At 39.4% G+C, this 16,656-nt stretch overlaps 1 protein-coding gene across 2 annotated transcripts in view; it reads left to right on the top strand.

Annotated features, from left to right (window-relative positions):
• Positions 1 to 16,656, top strand: part of LOC116979946 (U2 snRNP associated SURP domain containing) — a 133,917-nt gene that overhangs the window by 83,572 nt on the left and 33,689 nt on the right. Inside the window, exons 7-11 of one of the 2 annotated variants that reach the window (XM_033031900.1) lie at positions 1,489 to 1,521; positions 1,608 to 1,690; positions 2,624 to 2,789; positions 4,026 to 4,234; positions 7,063 to 7,106. In XM_033031900.1, coding sequence (XP_032887791.1) covers positions 1,489 to 1,521; positions 1,608 to 1,690; positions 2,624 to 2,789; positions 4,026 to 4,234; positions 7,063 to 7,106 — 535 coding nt within the window. Of the gene's footprint in view, positions 1 to 1,488; positions 1,522 to 1,607; positions 1,691 to 2,623; positions 2,790 to 4,025; positions 4,235 to 7,062; positions 7,107 to 16,656 lie in introns of those variants that run through there. The other variant, XM_033031901.1, reaches the window with a different exon arrangement.

Below are 16,656 nucleotides of genomic sequence, written 5' to 3'. Positions count from 1 at the left end.
CTGATTCCTGGGATGTCAGGACTTTCATATGAAGAAAGACTGGATAGACTCGGCTTGTACTCGCTAGAATTTAGAAGATTGAGGGGGGGATCTTATAGAAACTTACAAAATTCTTAAGGGGTTGGACAGGCTAGATGCAGGAAGATTGTTCCCGATGTTGGGGAAGTCCAGGACAAGGGGTCACAGTTTAAGGATAATGGGGAAATCCTTTCGGACCGAGATGAGAAAAACATTTTTCACACAGAGAGTGGTGAATCTCTGGAACTCCCTGCCACAGAAGGTAGTTGAGGCCAGTTCATTGGCTATATTTAAGAGGGAGTCAGATGTGGCCCTTGTGGCTAAAGGGATCGGGGGGTATGGAGAGAGGGCAGGTACAGGATGCTGAGTTGGATGATCAGCCATGATCATATTGAATGGCGGTGCAGGCTCGAAGGGCCGAATGGCCTACTCCTGCACCTATTTTCTATGTTTCTATGATGTTTTTGTCTGAAGAAGGGTCCCAACCCAACACATCTGTCCATTTCCTCCACACATGCTGCTTGACAAGCTGAGTTCCTCTAGTATTTTTCACTTAAGACTCCAGCATCTGCAGTTCCTCGTGTCTCTAAATACGTTAGGATATTAACTTTATCATTCTGATAAATTAATGCTGGTCTCCATCTGTGGTCAATATATCCTGGCTAATAGTAGATGCCCAGAGCTGTTCATCATGCTCGCTTGCATATGTTTTAGCCCCAATCATTTTTTAAATTCTCATTATTGTCTTGTTCTGCAGTGTTCCAGGTATAAAGACCTACATCCTATTAACTTTTATTGTGGGCAGTTACAGACCATTGTTTAAATCTGTTTAAGACATCACCATCCTTCTTTGGACATTTGAGTTACTGCTGCATTCTTAGCCACTTACCTAAATGACCTTTGCATGGAAATTGTCACGACCTGTCATGCTTCAGTTTATTTGGTTTCCTGGTGTTAATTTAAAGAAGTCCTTGAGTTAGATTTAATAATGTTTCCTCAAAATGCCTGGGATGCTATACGCTAAATATGTATGCTAATGCTTTGGTGTGTTTGCCTGGCTATGTTGTAATACCATTCAAAATTTCATTTTTTAAGGCCTCGCATTATTCCTGAGTGAACTTCTTCCAACTGTAATTGTATCTTAAAAATATAACCTGGAGAAAATCCCCACATTTTGTGTTTGCATACATGGTGGTGCTGCAAGTACTAGTTGTTTGGTGAATTTAGCAGTGGATTGACATTTAGTGCAGTAAACATAAGCTAATTTGTTTTACGGATGTCATGAATTTTATTCACTACAAGTTGTTTGGTTTGCAAAATTGAAAAGGAAACGGTTTAGTCAGTTGGATATGATCTGCATTCGTAGTTACTGTGCCAAATGGTCGCTGCCATTTTTTTTGTTGGCTACTTTTACTTGTCTCAATACATTTCTATTTTAAATAACAAGACAAAAATATTTTCTCTTTTCAGCTGAATCTTCTCGGCGAAACAGACAAACAAATGGTAATTACCACTGATTCATATTTTTAAAAATGTTAAACATCTGCATTTAATTTTGAAAACTTAAGTATTAAATTCTGTCTTTATAGCACTTGAGGAATTTACTCCTGGTTCTCATGACGCGGGAGATCCGACTACGACTAATTTGTATATTGGTAACATTAATCCGAAGGTACTGTTTTTTTCCTAATTGACCAAACCAATGCAATTATCATCTGATAACAACAATATATTTGGAGTTTATATGCAAAATCTAAATCCATTGCATTGGTTGACAGAAAATTATAACGATGGATCTGAATTGAGAGAATCTATCTCTTGGATTTAAGACGCCATCTTGGAATTGAGTGATGTGATGACCATTGATCATGTTCATGTAGATACAAGGAACTGCAGACACTGGTTTACAAAAAAGGGCACAAAGTGCCAGTGCAACTCAGCGAGTCAAATCTGAAGGAGGATCCCCACCTGAAACGTCACCTATCCATGTTCTCCAGAACTGCTGCCAGACTCGCTGAGTTACTCCAGGACCTTGTCTTTTTTTGTAAACAAGTATCTGCAGTTCATTGTTTCTCCTCATCACTTAGGAGATAATTTATTTTTCAACAAGGTAATTGGTGTAAGTTGCTCTTCTATTTTTAGATGGCTAAATGTTCCAATCCCTCCATTTAACAATAAACATGGTCTTATTGCTGAGTTTCTCCATGCTGCGTACTTCCATCATTCAAAACGATGAATGGGTCTCCAACTACACATTGCCATATCTAATGTGCCCAGTGGCAATTGAATTCTAACATTAATTTTCTTTTAATCTTCGAATAAACTTTAAATGAAATTCTTGTGTGAAATTAGAAAACTTAAGGTAAAATCATTTGAATTATAATACCTCTGCCCATTAAAGTGAAGCACTATATTGATTTATTTTAAACCACTCTTAAAAAGTACCAAATTAAAAAATAGTTTTTATATCTAAACTGACTGTATTCTTGAAGAAAATTAATTAATTATATTGCTGAAATGTTGAATTGATATATTGTTGTGCAGTGAATGATATCTAATCATCTATATTTAGTTGCCATACCCAATGTTTCATTCTGATACATAGATGAATGAAGAAATGCTATGTCAGGAATTTGGACGCTTTGGCCCCTTGGCTAGCGTTAAGATTATGTGGCCCAGAACGGAAGAAGAAAGAGCCAGAGAAAGAAATTGTGGATTTGTAGCCTACATGAACAGAAGGGACGCAGAAAGAGCTTTGAAAAATCTAAATGGTGAGTAATTAGAAGCAAATGTATTCTAATGTGAACATTACAACATAGAGAAGGTAGACTTGCTATGCGTTTTTGTACTAATATTGGTTGTGTGCATCTGACTGTGTTTCCTTTAATCTTTCCATGCTTGTACTTGTTAGCCATTCATGTTGCAATGTGTTAGTCTGTGTAATGCTTCTATTGTCCTGTGTTCATTCTAACACTGTATAGATTTGTTGGGATTGTGATCAATTATGTAGCTGACAGTCAAAGGAAAAGCAATTGTCTGAAAGATCAGCTGTTGAAGACCAGGTTGTTCTGCAATTTGTCAACAGCTATGTTTCTCCTCATGGGAATCCACTGCATAGCTTCAAAACATACAGGCTCGTTAATGTTGTTTTTTTCATCCAACATACTATGGAGAACTCCAAAACTGAATTTTCCTTGGAGCACTTGCAGCACAGCGTAATTTGTTTTCCTAATGTATTTCAGATGTAGCTAATATTGTAACTTAAGCCTGTCTTCCTGAATTATTATCTGCATTGGAAAGATAAACAAGAGAGATTTTTAAAGTAATGAACAGGAAGTGAAAAGATATACAGAAAAATATAGGGTGAGAGGAGCAGAAAGCAAGAGACTAAAGCGGCAAAGGGTGGTGAAAATGGTCATTTCAAAAAGTGCCAAATTCTGAGAGGAATAAGTACTTGAATGTTATGCAAAATTTGCTGATGTATGCATGTACCCACTGTTAAAAATCTGCTTTTAGATTGTCAGAATGGTTCTAAATACTAGAGAAAAGTTAAAGGAGTGTGTTTCTATTGCGGTCTAAAAGTGGACAAAGTATCCAGTGAATGGAAGCTAGTTATCTAACAAAAGGAAAATGCTAAGTATTCTTAACTTCATTTAGTTTACTAGGTTTAGTATTGGTAAAATTGAGATATGTGGTGGCCATAGACTGTGGGATCTTGAGCAAATAAAAAAAATAAACTGCTGGAAGAATTCATCAGATCAGGCAGCATCTGTGGGAGGAAATGGACAGACAACAGATGCTGCCTGATCCGATGAGTTCTTCTGGGTTTTTTTGTTTTTGCTTTGTATTGGTAAAGTTTCGTGAACTGTTTTCCCCTCGAATTTTGAGAGTCGCATAAGGATAGGGAAGATATTTATTTGTTTAAGAAGTCAGAAACTCCTTCATGTAAAGTTTTAAGTTGCAAACAGTAATATTTCACCAGTTCACAACGTTTTACTTCTTTTCAGGGAAAATTATAATGGAATTTGAAATGAAATTGGGCTGGGGGAAAGCTGTGCCCATTCCACCTCATCCCATTTATATTCCACCTGCCATGATGGAATTAACCCTACCACCACCTCCATCTGGATTACCTTTCAACGCTCAACCACGGGAGAGACTAAAGAATCCCACAACACCAATAATGCAGCCGAAAAATCAAGATGACTTTGAAAAGGTAATTTAAAGAGCCTAGGTGAGGAATTTGCTCAAATAGAATTCACTGCCATTAACATGTGCGTTGGTATTTAGTCCGTTAGAAATTTCAGTGAAAATTTTCATGGCCATCTGAAGATTGTGGTAGAGTTTTTATTAGCTATATATTTTACTAGTATTCCTTCAGGCAAATAAATTAACTTTTTGTTTTTTTTAATTCTTAACCCAGATGCTCCAAATGGCATCAATTTAATGCAAAGCATTTAATATCGGAGTGTTTTGAATCTCTGAAATTTGTAATCTGCTTTGAGAATGTTGTATTTCAACGTTCTCAGTTTTTTAGAATCACAAGAAACTACAGATGTTAGAATCTTAAGCATAACGCAAAGTGCTGGAGTAACTTAGCGGATCAGGCAGCATCTGGGGAAGGATGGATGTTTTGGGTCGGAATCCCTTCTTCAATCTCTGTTACAGTCTGAAAAAGGTTTACAACATTTCGGGTTGCTACTCTTCTTAAATCAAGACTGAAAAGAAGGCTCCTGTCCTGAAACCCTGCCTGTCCATTCCCTCCCCAGATGCTGCCTGACCACTGAGATCTTCCAGCACTTTGGTTTATGTCAGATGTTTAATTTGTCTGTCACAAATATAAAAGACAGAACTTGCACTTGTATAGCACCAACTTTACAATAAATATTGTGTTCAAAACTGCAGAGAATATTATAGTTTAAAAAAGGTGATTGAAAAAGACCATTCAACCCATCGAGCCCACTCCAACCAAAAAAACATGCAGAATTTGACCTGCTGTAGGTTCTGCCTGTATCATTGAGGAAGATCTGCAGAGTTTCTCTAGCCCAGCACTAGGCAACCAGTTAACCACTCACCCATTCACTCAGCTTCTTGACTTGTAATGCATCGGCTTTGAGCCCCCCATTATCCAGGCAGGAAGATATGTTAAACAGTGTTTATGATTGGAATCTCTCCCTAAGGGAGGTTTTGTTCCTCTAAACCCTTCATCATATAGAGGATCAACTTGCAATTAAGGTGGTACTTTGAGGCAGAAGACTTCTATTTATTTTTGGGACGATTTAGAAATCTAAAAAAATACATTTCCTTTATTTTTCTTTAAGAAAGAGAACTCTCCTCTGCCTTTAAATATTTGACACGAACGATCAACCATTAGCCAGCATTTTTTATTGATAAAGCTATGGGTGACTCGTAGCACATATGGAAACAACATCAGCACGCAATGGGCACTTTGCAGTACAAGGAGCCTCTCAAGCTTCAGGGTTCACTCACCCCCCCCCCTCCCCCCAATTATGTTTCCACTTCAATGTAGCCCTATAATGGTATTCCACATCGTGACCCAAGTACAGATGCCAAAACTACATTTTAATCAATATTTGTTTGAAACCCATACACTACAATAATGGATTAACTGCAGAAGAAATACATGCCCATCTCTTCTGGGGGGGGGGGGGGGCATCATGCGGATCTCAATAAATTCATCACTAGAATATATTTTGGGGAATAAAGAATAAAGGGAAGAGATGAGTGAAGTTGTGTGCGATTGGAAGAAGTGGGTCCAAGGACTTTGTTACCTCATTTATGAAATTGGATTTTTCTCGATGGATTTACACTTCTGTCCACAAAAATTACAGGCTTTTTAAATTACATTGGGTAATCATTGCGTTCAAATTCCACATTGTGCACGTTATGCACTTTACCAGAACTTTGATAGGAAGGTGTATTATAATTTTAATAGAATATTTGGAAGTTGTAATCTTTCAATTCTTCAATATCTAATATCAAATATAATATCAACAGTATTTACTAACTAAAGGCTTTGCCTTGCCGTTGTACATCTCCTTGGTGTTTTAAATAGTTGTTCAGATATATTTGTCTTTCGACTTTGCACATTAGGTCGAGGACAAAGATTGCTAATTGGGCAATTGAAGTTTTGTATTTATTTTTTATCCATATTCCAATTTGTTTTCATCAATTAATGTCAGTGCTAAATTTTAGCATTATATTTGAGTGTGAATTATAGATTTGGAAAACGACTGTTCCCTAGAATGTGTGATAATTACGCACATGTCACAAGGTGAAAATCCTGCCTATCTTCAAATCAAAACTCCACATTGATATATTAAGTTACTTCACTTTTAAACTACCTGTATATGATTTATACTGTAAAATATTGTCTGATATTCTTTGAATATACTGTTCAAAATATCAATTACTCTGAGCATCAGGAAAGATTTCCACATTAATTATTTCTAGTATCAGGAATATGTCATAAGCATTCTCTCATCAGCCATTTGTCCTGGCTCGAATTCCATCGCATTGCAAAGACAAATATCTTTGGTATTTCAGGTACAGTGCCCTCCATAATATTTGGGACAAAGACCCATCATTTATTTATTTGCCTCTGTACTCCACAATTTGAGATTTGTAATAGGAAAAAAATCACATGTGGTTAAAGTGCACATTGTCAGAATTTATTAAAGGCCATTTTTATACATTTTGGTTTCACCATGTAGAAATTACAGCTGTGTTTTTACATTAAAGGATGACCTGGAGTACAGAAGCAAATAAATAAATGAAGGGTCTTTGTCCCAAACATTATGGAGGGCACTGTATTTCTATCCCTGCTTTACTATAGTGGCTTATTTCAGTTGTTTTAAATACATGCTTGTACTTTTTTAAATTTAGTACGTATTGATTTATAACAGTATAAATGTTAGCTTGAAGGTTTTTTAAATGCATTTGTATTTATATTTATACTTGCTGCTTAAGTTTCCAATACTCATATTATCCTATCTTTATTATCTGATGTGACTTCATATACAGACTCTGTCGCACGCCATAGTCAAAGTGGTTATCCCAACAGAAAGGTACACGTTTCTTCTTTTATTTTTCATTGCTGCTGATAGTAGAAAGTGTCCCTTATATAAAATGCCTTCAGGTTATTTGTCAATCATGTGCTTTGGGCTAAGATTTTGGGTGGCTGAGCAATGGTCCCTTTATATGCTTGTGGATACTGCCTTACAATTGTTTGATAAATTAGATTTTCTGAACTATGGAACTCTGTTCTGCCCATTTATTGGATAGCACTTGAATTATGTTCAAAGCCTTCTTGGGTATGTGAAATGTGGGTTCCGTTTCAGTGCATTTCCTTTAGTTAGTTTCCCATGCTATGTTTTAATTGCAATGCAGATAGTTCAGAAGTACGCAGTACTAGTTTGTTTCGAAACCTTTTGTCTGTCTTTGTTTTAATGTAGTACAACAAAAGAGTACAATTTCAAAATTGCACAAGTTGTAAGTGTTTGAATGGATCTGTAGATTTGGCTCAAGTGTACCATCAATAATTGATGTAAATGATGGTTAGTCCTGGGTTTGATTAAAATTTATCTCGCTTTTACAAGCAAAAGCTCTGATCTAGTTTAATGCTTTGAATATTTAAACATAAATGATTCTGTTTCTACTTCAGGATGCTTGAAACCTGCGTATAATGATCTAATGGAACTTGTGTGAGATCACTGAATTAGAGGGTTTTTTAAACATACTTTTGAAGGTCAGGTTTTTGGTGATGCGGCTTAAGTATGAACCAAGTACTTAAGTCGGGATCAAATGAGATGTGTTACAGTACTGCATCACAACTGCACTGTGGCTGTTATGGTGTATCATTGCCTTGATGAGAAATAGAGGAAAACATTTAGGTAACTATGTTAGTGTTCCTTTTCATATTGTAATATTAAGTGTGCTGATGGGCTTAACTTTAACTGTGGTCTAGGTCAAGATTTCCAGAAAAAAACTTTTAAATGTATCTGTTCAAACAATTGTAGATTTAATTTCTTACAATGGATGAATGGTAAAGTGAAGCTAAGTCATTTTTTGAAATTTGTGACCAGGAAGTTTTTCTATCTTGTAGTAGGAAAGTTTGAGAAATGAAATTGTGCTTTTTATATATTTTAATGTAGGGAAATATTTGCATATTTGTGCTGTAATCCCATGGTCTTTAGACTTTAGAAAAACTAATAATTATTAGCTTGTGTGTATGGCATTTATCTGTGATGGGCTTTAGATTAATATACTGCTGCTAAGTCAATAGGAGGGTTCCCTTGCTCAACTAAACCAGAACCTTGCCTTGCAACGCACATTCAAAATTCGTAATGACCATAACCAGAATTTGATCATGCTGGCCTATGATAATTTTAATAAACTTTCATGACACTTGACCTGGCCATGGTAAACAAAACAAGCTGAACAGTCTTTGCAGCGAGGACCTGGACAAAGCACCCTGGATTAATTGCAGAAAGTATTCAAATTTTGACGAGTCATTGGTACAATCATCTTCATTGGCTCTTGTTGAATTGTTTTTCTTTTTGTTGGCTGCCATGGTTTGGCTTTGGTTTTTGGAAGATCACACACTTAAAAGAGTTTGTCTCGGTGAAAGATGAAAGTGAAAGATGCATTAGGAAATCAATCGTTATTAAACCTAACATTTATTACATATTATGGATTTGCTGCAATCTTTCACGATTATAGTTTAGTTTTCAACCAATTTTTAGCCTTTTCATGCATGGAGCAGGATTCTGAAATCGCCACATTAATTTAATTCCTTATAGATTCTTTATATTGATTATTTACGTATTACTGGTAGGTAGGATGCTAAATGTTCCTTGGTTACCAAATTAATAGTTTGTTTCATTTATGAAAAGCTGCTTTTATCTGTCAAGAATTAAAACCCTATAGTATGAATATTTGCTGCGTTCATAGCCAACAATGCAACATCAATAATTACAGTTTAAAAAAAATCTTGAAGCATACCTTTCAGAGCATTGTGGTAAATATTATTTTTTAGTTTCCTCTTTCACCAGATAGCTCGGCACTGTGTATTTGGAACGCGTTTCAGTGTACTTATCAGATTCTTCTTTTCCTTTTCATTAAAATATTCCCACATTCAGCACCAACGAATATTGTTATAACAATACAAGGTTTATCGTTATTTGAGAAACTTTACATTGTATTAATTTTTCATATTTTAGTATATCTTCAAAATTAATTATGATGAATAATGCTATGAATACTTCAGATTCTATAGATAATGTATTTTTTATTATGGGGGGTAATTGACTTTTAATGCTAAAATTAAATATAGATCGTATTATATTTTTGTGTTTAATTAGGCACATAGTTTTCGTCATGGGCAAAACAGCAGTCTCCTACGCTGTACATTAATATTAATTTGAGTATATTATTAATATCCATAACTCCATTTGCATAGTCCTAAATAGTGTGGATCAATGAGGGAAGGAGCATTAATGAACCTATTTTGGAATGTGGCTGGTCAGATGGGAGGATTGTCAATATGGGAGCATTTTGGAGATAATTACCATAACTGTATTTTAAAGTGCTTATGGAAAAGGGCACGTCTAGACCAGGAATAAAATTATTAAATTGGGGCAAGGCCAATTTCATTCACATAAGGGAGTACCTAGCCAAGGTAGATTGGGAGCATTCACTTGCAGGTAAGCCTACATCTGCCTAGTGGGACGTATTCAAAGGAGCGGGACAGGCAGCATCTCTGGAGAGAAGGAATGAAGAAGGGTCTCGACCCGAAACGTCACCCATTCCTTTTCTCCAGAGATGCTGCCTGTCCCGCTGAGTTACTCTAGCATTTTGTGTCTACCTTCGATTTAACCCAGCATCTGCAGTTCCTTCCTACACATCCTATTCAAAGGAGAACAAGGCCTTGCCCTGTTCAAGGTGATCTTGTCCCTGAAAGGAGAACCCTGGATGTCAAAGGATAACAAGGGTTAGATAAAGAGACGAAGGGAAACTTATACCAGTTGTGGAGAATAAAGACAGGGAGGGCCATCAAGATTATTTTAAAAAATATGGCGAGACATTTAAAAAGGAAAGTCAGAATGCACAGGGATTCCAAAATATCACTTTAAGATTAAGGTACATCCAAAGGAGGAATATATTGAGGATAAAATAGTATTAAGGATAATCATATTAAGGATAAAAGAATAACGGGAAATAGTGGGGATCATTAGGAACAATGGGCAAATTGTGCATGGAGCCAGAGGTATGGGAAAGTCTTAAATAAAATATTGTAAGCTGCTCTGGGAGGCGGGAAAGATGTTGGTGGGGCTGTGGATGTGGTGCCTGGGGTGGTGGTTGAAGCAGAAGCTTTAGCAGCATTTAAACGATTTTTGAATAGACACATGGATATGGAGGGATATGGGTTATGTGCAGGTAGATAAGTGATGGTTTTGGCATCATGTACGGCACAGACATATTGTTGGCTGAAGGGGCTGTTCTTGCGCTGTACTGTTCTATGTTCTAAATAAGCCTGGCAATTATACAGCTATGAGTGTAACATTAACAGTCAGGTATTGGAAAAAGACATACTGTGGGGCAGCATTAATGATCACTTGTAAAGGCAGGGACTTATCGGAGATAGCCAGCATGGCATACTGAAGAGCAGGTCTTGATTGACCAAGAAGAGAGAACATGCTGGAATTCGAACAAAAGTCGAACCCATTGGGTTGAGCAGCATGGACATTTTGGATCAACATTTTGCATCAGTCCTGATAGGGACCGGGAACGTTTGCCAGGAGTTTGGGAGTGGAGGGGGTTGGGAGTTGGACGGAGAATGGTAGCTGCTAAGTGGAACCCGGTGCAGAGGAGGTGAGACCAGGAAAAAAATAAAAACTCGGTAGTTGGGTAACAGTGTATGGGAGGAGAGCACTGAGGGTATGGGTCACCAGAAATAGAAAATTAAATGATTCAGAGAATATACCATTGGGTCGAAAACTACCCAAGAGGAAGAGGATCTGCAGATGCTGGAATCTTGTGCAGAACACAGTGCTGGAGTAACGATGGGTCAGGCAGGAAGAGGAGGCGGGGTGGCATTGCTGGTTAAAGAGGACATTAATGCAATAGCAAGGAGAGACATTAGCTTGGATAGTGTAAAATCAGTAGGTGTAGCACTGCGAAATAGCCAAGGGCAGAAGACACTTGTTGGAGTGGTAGATAGACTACCAAACAGCAGTAGGTTGGGGATAGCATTCAGCTTAAAATTAGGGATGCGTGTAGCAAAGATAAAGCATTTATCATGGGTGACTTTAATCTACATATAGATTGGGCCAACCAAATTGGTAACAGTGCTGAGGAGGAGGATTTCCTGAAATGTATACAGGATGGGTTTTTAAACCAATATGTAGAGGAACCGACTAGAGGCCTGGCCATCCTAGACTGGGTATTGTGTAATGAGGAACGATTAGTTAGCGATCTTGTTGTGCAAGGCCCCTTGGGCAACAGTGACCATAACATGGTGGAATTCTGCATTAGGATGGAGTGACATGGTTAATTCAGAGACTAGGGTCGTGAATTTGAATAAAGGAGACTGATGGCAATTTCTTAACTTTCCATTGTCCAGCCATTACTACTCGGGGATGTGGTGGAGATATAGCTTACGCACGAACAGATAGCAAAAACAAATCTTCCGGTCGTCGTTTCTTGATTAATTGGTCTTTTATTGAAGTAGTACAAACATGATTCATATAACTTTTCGTTCTTACTAACTGTTTCATTTGTGTCATGTAGAGTACAAGTGAGTCTTATGGTAGTGATCGTGGTAAAAAACTGTTGTCTTTACCATCCCTCGAGGCTAAACTAAAACTCCCAATCTATGAGTCTGCGCTAGCCTCCTCAGATATAGACACGCCCTTCTACGTATAAAATCCCACCCACAAGCATACAAAATGATAAAACGAGAAATATCTAGACATGGCTATAATATACTAACTTAAGCATAAATGGCTCCTACACACTGGCCCCTAATTGTTCTACGTATGAGGGTATGAGACAAGAATAGGCTAGGATAGACTGGCAAATTATACTTAAAGGGTTGACAGTGGAGATGCAATGGCAAAGATTTGAAGACCGCATGGATGAACTCCATAAATTGTTCATCCCTGTCTGGCAAAAAAATAAAACTGGGAAGGTGGCTCAACCGTGGCTGACGAGCGAAGTCATGGATAGTATTAAATCCAACGAAGAGGCATATAAATTGGCCAGAAGAAGTGGCAAACCAGACGACTGGGAGAAATTTAGAACTCAACAGAGGAGGACAAAGGGGTTAAGTAAGAGGTGGAAAAAAGAGCATGAAAGAAAGCTTGGGGGGGAATATTAAAGCTGTGTAAAAGTGTCTTTGTGTATGTAAAAAGGAAAAGATCAGTGAAGACAAATGTAGGTCTCTTACAGTCAGAGACAGGTGAATTTATAATGGGGAAGAAGGAAATGGCAGAACAGTTAAACAAGTACTTTGGTTCTGTCTTCACTAACGAAGACACAAACAATCTCCCGGAAATACTAGGGGATCGAGGATCTAGTGGGGGGGGGGGGGGGAGGAACTGAAGGGAATCCACATTAATCAGAAAATGGTGTTGGGTAAACTGTTGGGACTGAAGGCAAATAAATCTCCAGGGCCTGATGGTCTGCATCCCAGAGTACTCAAGGAGATGGCCCTAGAAATTGTGGATGCATTGATGATCATTTCCCAATGTTCTCTCGACTCTGAATCAGTTTCTGTGGACTGGAGGGTAGCCAATGTAACCACTTTTTAAGAAAAGAGAGAGAAAACGGGAAATTATAGACCAGTTAGCCTTCCAGTGGGCAGGATGCTGGAGTTGATTATTAAAGATGTTATAGCAGTGCATTTGGAAAGCAGTGACAGGATTGGTCAAAGTCAGCATGGATTTATGAAGGGGAAATCATGCTTGACTAATCTTCTGGAATGTTTTGAGGATGTAACAAGTGGAATGGATAAGGGAGAGCCAGTGGATATGGCGTATCTGGACTTTCAAAAAGCCTTTCATAAGGTCCCACACAAGAGATTTGTGTGCAAAATTAGAGCACATGGTATTGGGGTTAGGGTATTGACATGGTTAGAGAACTGGTTCGCAGATGGGAAGCAAAGAGTAGGAATTAACAGGTCCTTTTCAGAATGGCAGGCAGCGATTAGTGGGGTGCCGCAAGGCTCTGCTGGGACCCCAGTTGTTTACTGTATATTAACAATTTAGAGGAGAGAATTAAATGTAACATCTCTAAGGTTGCAAATCATATAAAGCCGGGTGGCATAGTGAGCTGAGAGGAGGATGCTATGAGGCTGCAGGGTGTCTTGGATACGTTGGGTGAGTGGGCAGAAGCATGGCAGATGCAGTATAATGTGGATAAATGTGAGGTTATCCACTTTGGTGGCAAGAACAGGAAGGCAGATTATTATCTGAATGGTATCAGATTAAGAGAAGGGGAGGTGCAACGATACCTGGGTGTGCTTGTACATCAATCACTGAAAGTAAGCATGCAGGTACAGCAGGCAGTGAAGAAAGCCACTGCGAGAGGTTGTACTACAGTTGCACAGGGCCCTGGTGAGACCGCATCTGCAGTACTGTGCAATTTTGGTCTAATTTCAGGAAGGACATTATTGCTATTTAGGGAGTGCAGCGTAGGTTCATCAGGTTAATTCCCGGGATGGCGTGACTGACGTATGATGAAAGAATGGTCGACTGTGCTTGTATTCACTGGAATTTAAAAGGATGAGAGGGAATCTTGTAGAAACATATAATATTCTTAAGAGGATTGGACAGGGTAGATGCAGGAAAAATGTTCCCGATGTTGGGGGAGTCCAAAACCAGGGGTCACAGTTTAAGAATAAGGGGTAGGCCATTTAGGACTGAGATGAGAAAAACCTTTTTCACCCAGAGAGTTGTGAATCTGTGGAATTCTCTGCCATAGAAAGCAGTGGAGTCCAATTCACTGGATGTTTTCAAGAGAGTTAGATTTAGCTCTTAGGGCTAAGGGAATCAAGGGATATGGGGACAAGGCTGTAACGGGGTTCTGATTTTGGATGATCAGCCAGGATCCTATTGAATGGCGGTGCTGGCTCAAAGGGCCGAATGGCCTACTCCTGCACCCATTTTCTATGTTTCTAACGCTGGAGGCTGGAGGACATGGATGACATTTTGTGTTGGAACTCTTATTCACACTGATAGTAGCAGCGGGCAGAAAGCCGGAAAAGATGTGGGGAGGGTACAAAGCTTGTTATGTGTGTGTGGGGTAGTGGGAGAAAGGGGTGCATTTTGAAGGTGGGGGGCTCAGGCAAGTGGGAGGCGATGATGCTTGATATTAGAGAATTTATTGTTCATATCAAAAATAGATTCAAAATGCTGGAGTAACTTTCTGTTCATATCATTGAGTTGTAAGCGTCCCAAGCGGAATACGAGGTGTTGTTCCTCCTGCTTGTGTGTGGCCTCCCTCTGGCAATGGGAGGGGGGAGGCTGAGGACAGAAAACTGTCCTGGAATGGATGGAGAGTTAAGGGCTTGTCCCATTTGCAGATTTTTTTCGGCGACTGTCGGCGTCCTATCAGTGCCACCAAAAGATTTTGAACATTTCAAAATCCAGCGGGGACGAAAAAAATGTTTCGACACTTGAAAAAACACTGCGCGTCATACGTCATCACGCGTCATACATATTTTACGGTGACCTGATACGTCAGTTAATGATGCCGGCAGTCGCCGAAAAATGTGCCAAGTGGGACAGGCCCTTTACAGAGCTGCCAGGTAGTACGGATTTTCCGTATTTTGTACGGAAATGCGATAAGAATACTGATGTAGGATTTTGTGTTGTTAAATATGGATTTTAAATACGGAGTTCAGTTCAGTCTGAAGAAGGGTCTCGACCCGAAACGTCACCCATTCCTTCTCTCCAGAGTCGCTGCTTGTGCCACTCCAGGTTTAAACAGAGGCTGTCAATTTAACGCGTGGGAATTTAAATGAAGAACTATCGGCTGGAGCGCTGTGGAATCTAAATATAACGCTACTGGCTGGAGCACTATGGGCTTTAAACATAGCGCTATGGGTCACAGAATGTTCAGGAAACTTCTCGTATAACAATGAGTCTTTGGAATTCTCTTTGAGCCTTTGATTATTTTTCAGGCAGTGGTAGAATTCTGGATAAGCCTAGTGGTGAAAGGTTACCAGTGGGATTGCAGTTACATTGGGATTGGCCTTGATTTTACAGAACGGTGGGTGGGCTCAAGGGGGAGAGAGGGAGGGGTGGAGGGAATAAGAGGGAGGGCGAAAAAAAAGGAAGGAGGAGAGGGAGGGTGGGAGGGAAAGAGGGAGGGAGGGCGAGAGGGATGGAGGGAGGGATGTAGGGAGGGGGAGGGGATGGAGGGAGAGAGAGAGAGAGAGAGACAGAGGGAGGGAGAGGGAGGCTTCCAAAATGGTTTCTACGTCATCATCTGGTGTTAAAAGCCGGAAGCAGCCATTCAAACAGCAGTATACAAAGAGATGGCAATGAATGCACTGTCAAGTAAGGTGCGTAGAAGACATGTCAATTGGTAGTAAAGTTATGCATTCTTGTACTCTTACATAGGTATGACCGTACATTTAAAAAAAATTCAGCGAAATGGCACCGCGTAAAAAAGTATTTTCCTCAGCAAAATACTGATTTTCAGGTACTAGAATACTGAAATGCTCTGACAAAACTTGGCAGCTCTGCCTTTAGCAACCATGAGATCCAGTAGGCCTTGGTGGACCACGCGCAAGTGTTCGGCAAAATGGTTGTCTTGTCTGTGCTTGGTCTTACGGATGCAAAGGAGACCCCAACTCTCCCCTACTACTATATTAATACCAGTTTGTAGTCATAATCATAGCATACGGCATGGAAAAATCGGTGGGCGCCCATCCATATTGATCTCATATTCCAGCACCTGGCCCGAAAGCCTTGAATGTCTTGGTGGTTTGAGTACTCAGCTAGACACCTCTTAAATGGCATTATCGGCTGTACCAGAGAGATTGGTATAAGCAGTGCATTCCAAGTACTAGTCACTGTGTGCAAAATGGTCTCCCTCAAATCCCTTCTAAATGGTTTACAGGTCGCCGAAATGTATGTACTCCGGTTTTATTTGCCTGTTAAAGAGAAAAGATACCTGTGATCTACCCTATCTATAGCCCTCAGAATTATATACCTCAATTATGTTTCGAATGTTTCAAAGGTCTTTTATTGTCACATGTACCAATTAAGGTACAGTGATATGTGAATACGAGAAAAAAAAGCAACAACTACACAACTACATAAAAGTTAGCATAAATGTCCACCACAGCAGATTCCCCACATTCCTCACTGTGATGGAAGGCAAAAAAGTCCAATCTTCTTCCTCTTGATTCTCCTGCGATCAGTGCAGTCGAACCATCCGCAGTCGGGCCGATCGAAGTCCCCGAGTCGGGGCGATCGAAACTCCTGCGGCTTGGTGTTCCTGCAAGTCGGTCTCTGACCAGAGACCATGAGCTCCGTGATTTTAAAGTCCGTAAGCACCCACGGTGGAGTTCTCAAAAGTCTGTCTCCAGCAACGGCCGCGGACTCC

Source organism: Amblyraja radiata, chromosome 13, assembly GCF_010909765.2.
Source record: "Amblyraja radiata isolate CabotCenter1 chromosome 13, sAmbRad1.1.pri, whole genome shotgun sequence".
NCBI classification, from domain to species: Eukaryota; Metazoa; Chordata; class Chondrichthyes; order Rajiformes; family Rajidae; genus Amblyraja; species Amblyraja radiata.
This window is presented reverse-complemented; position numbering and strand designations above follow the sequence as displayed.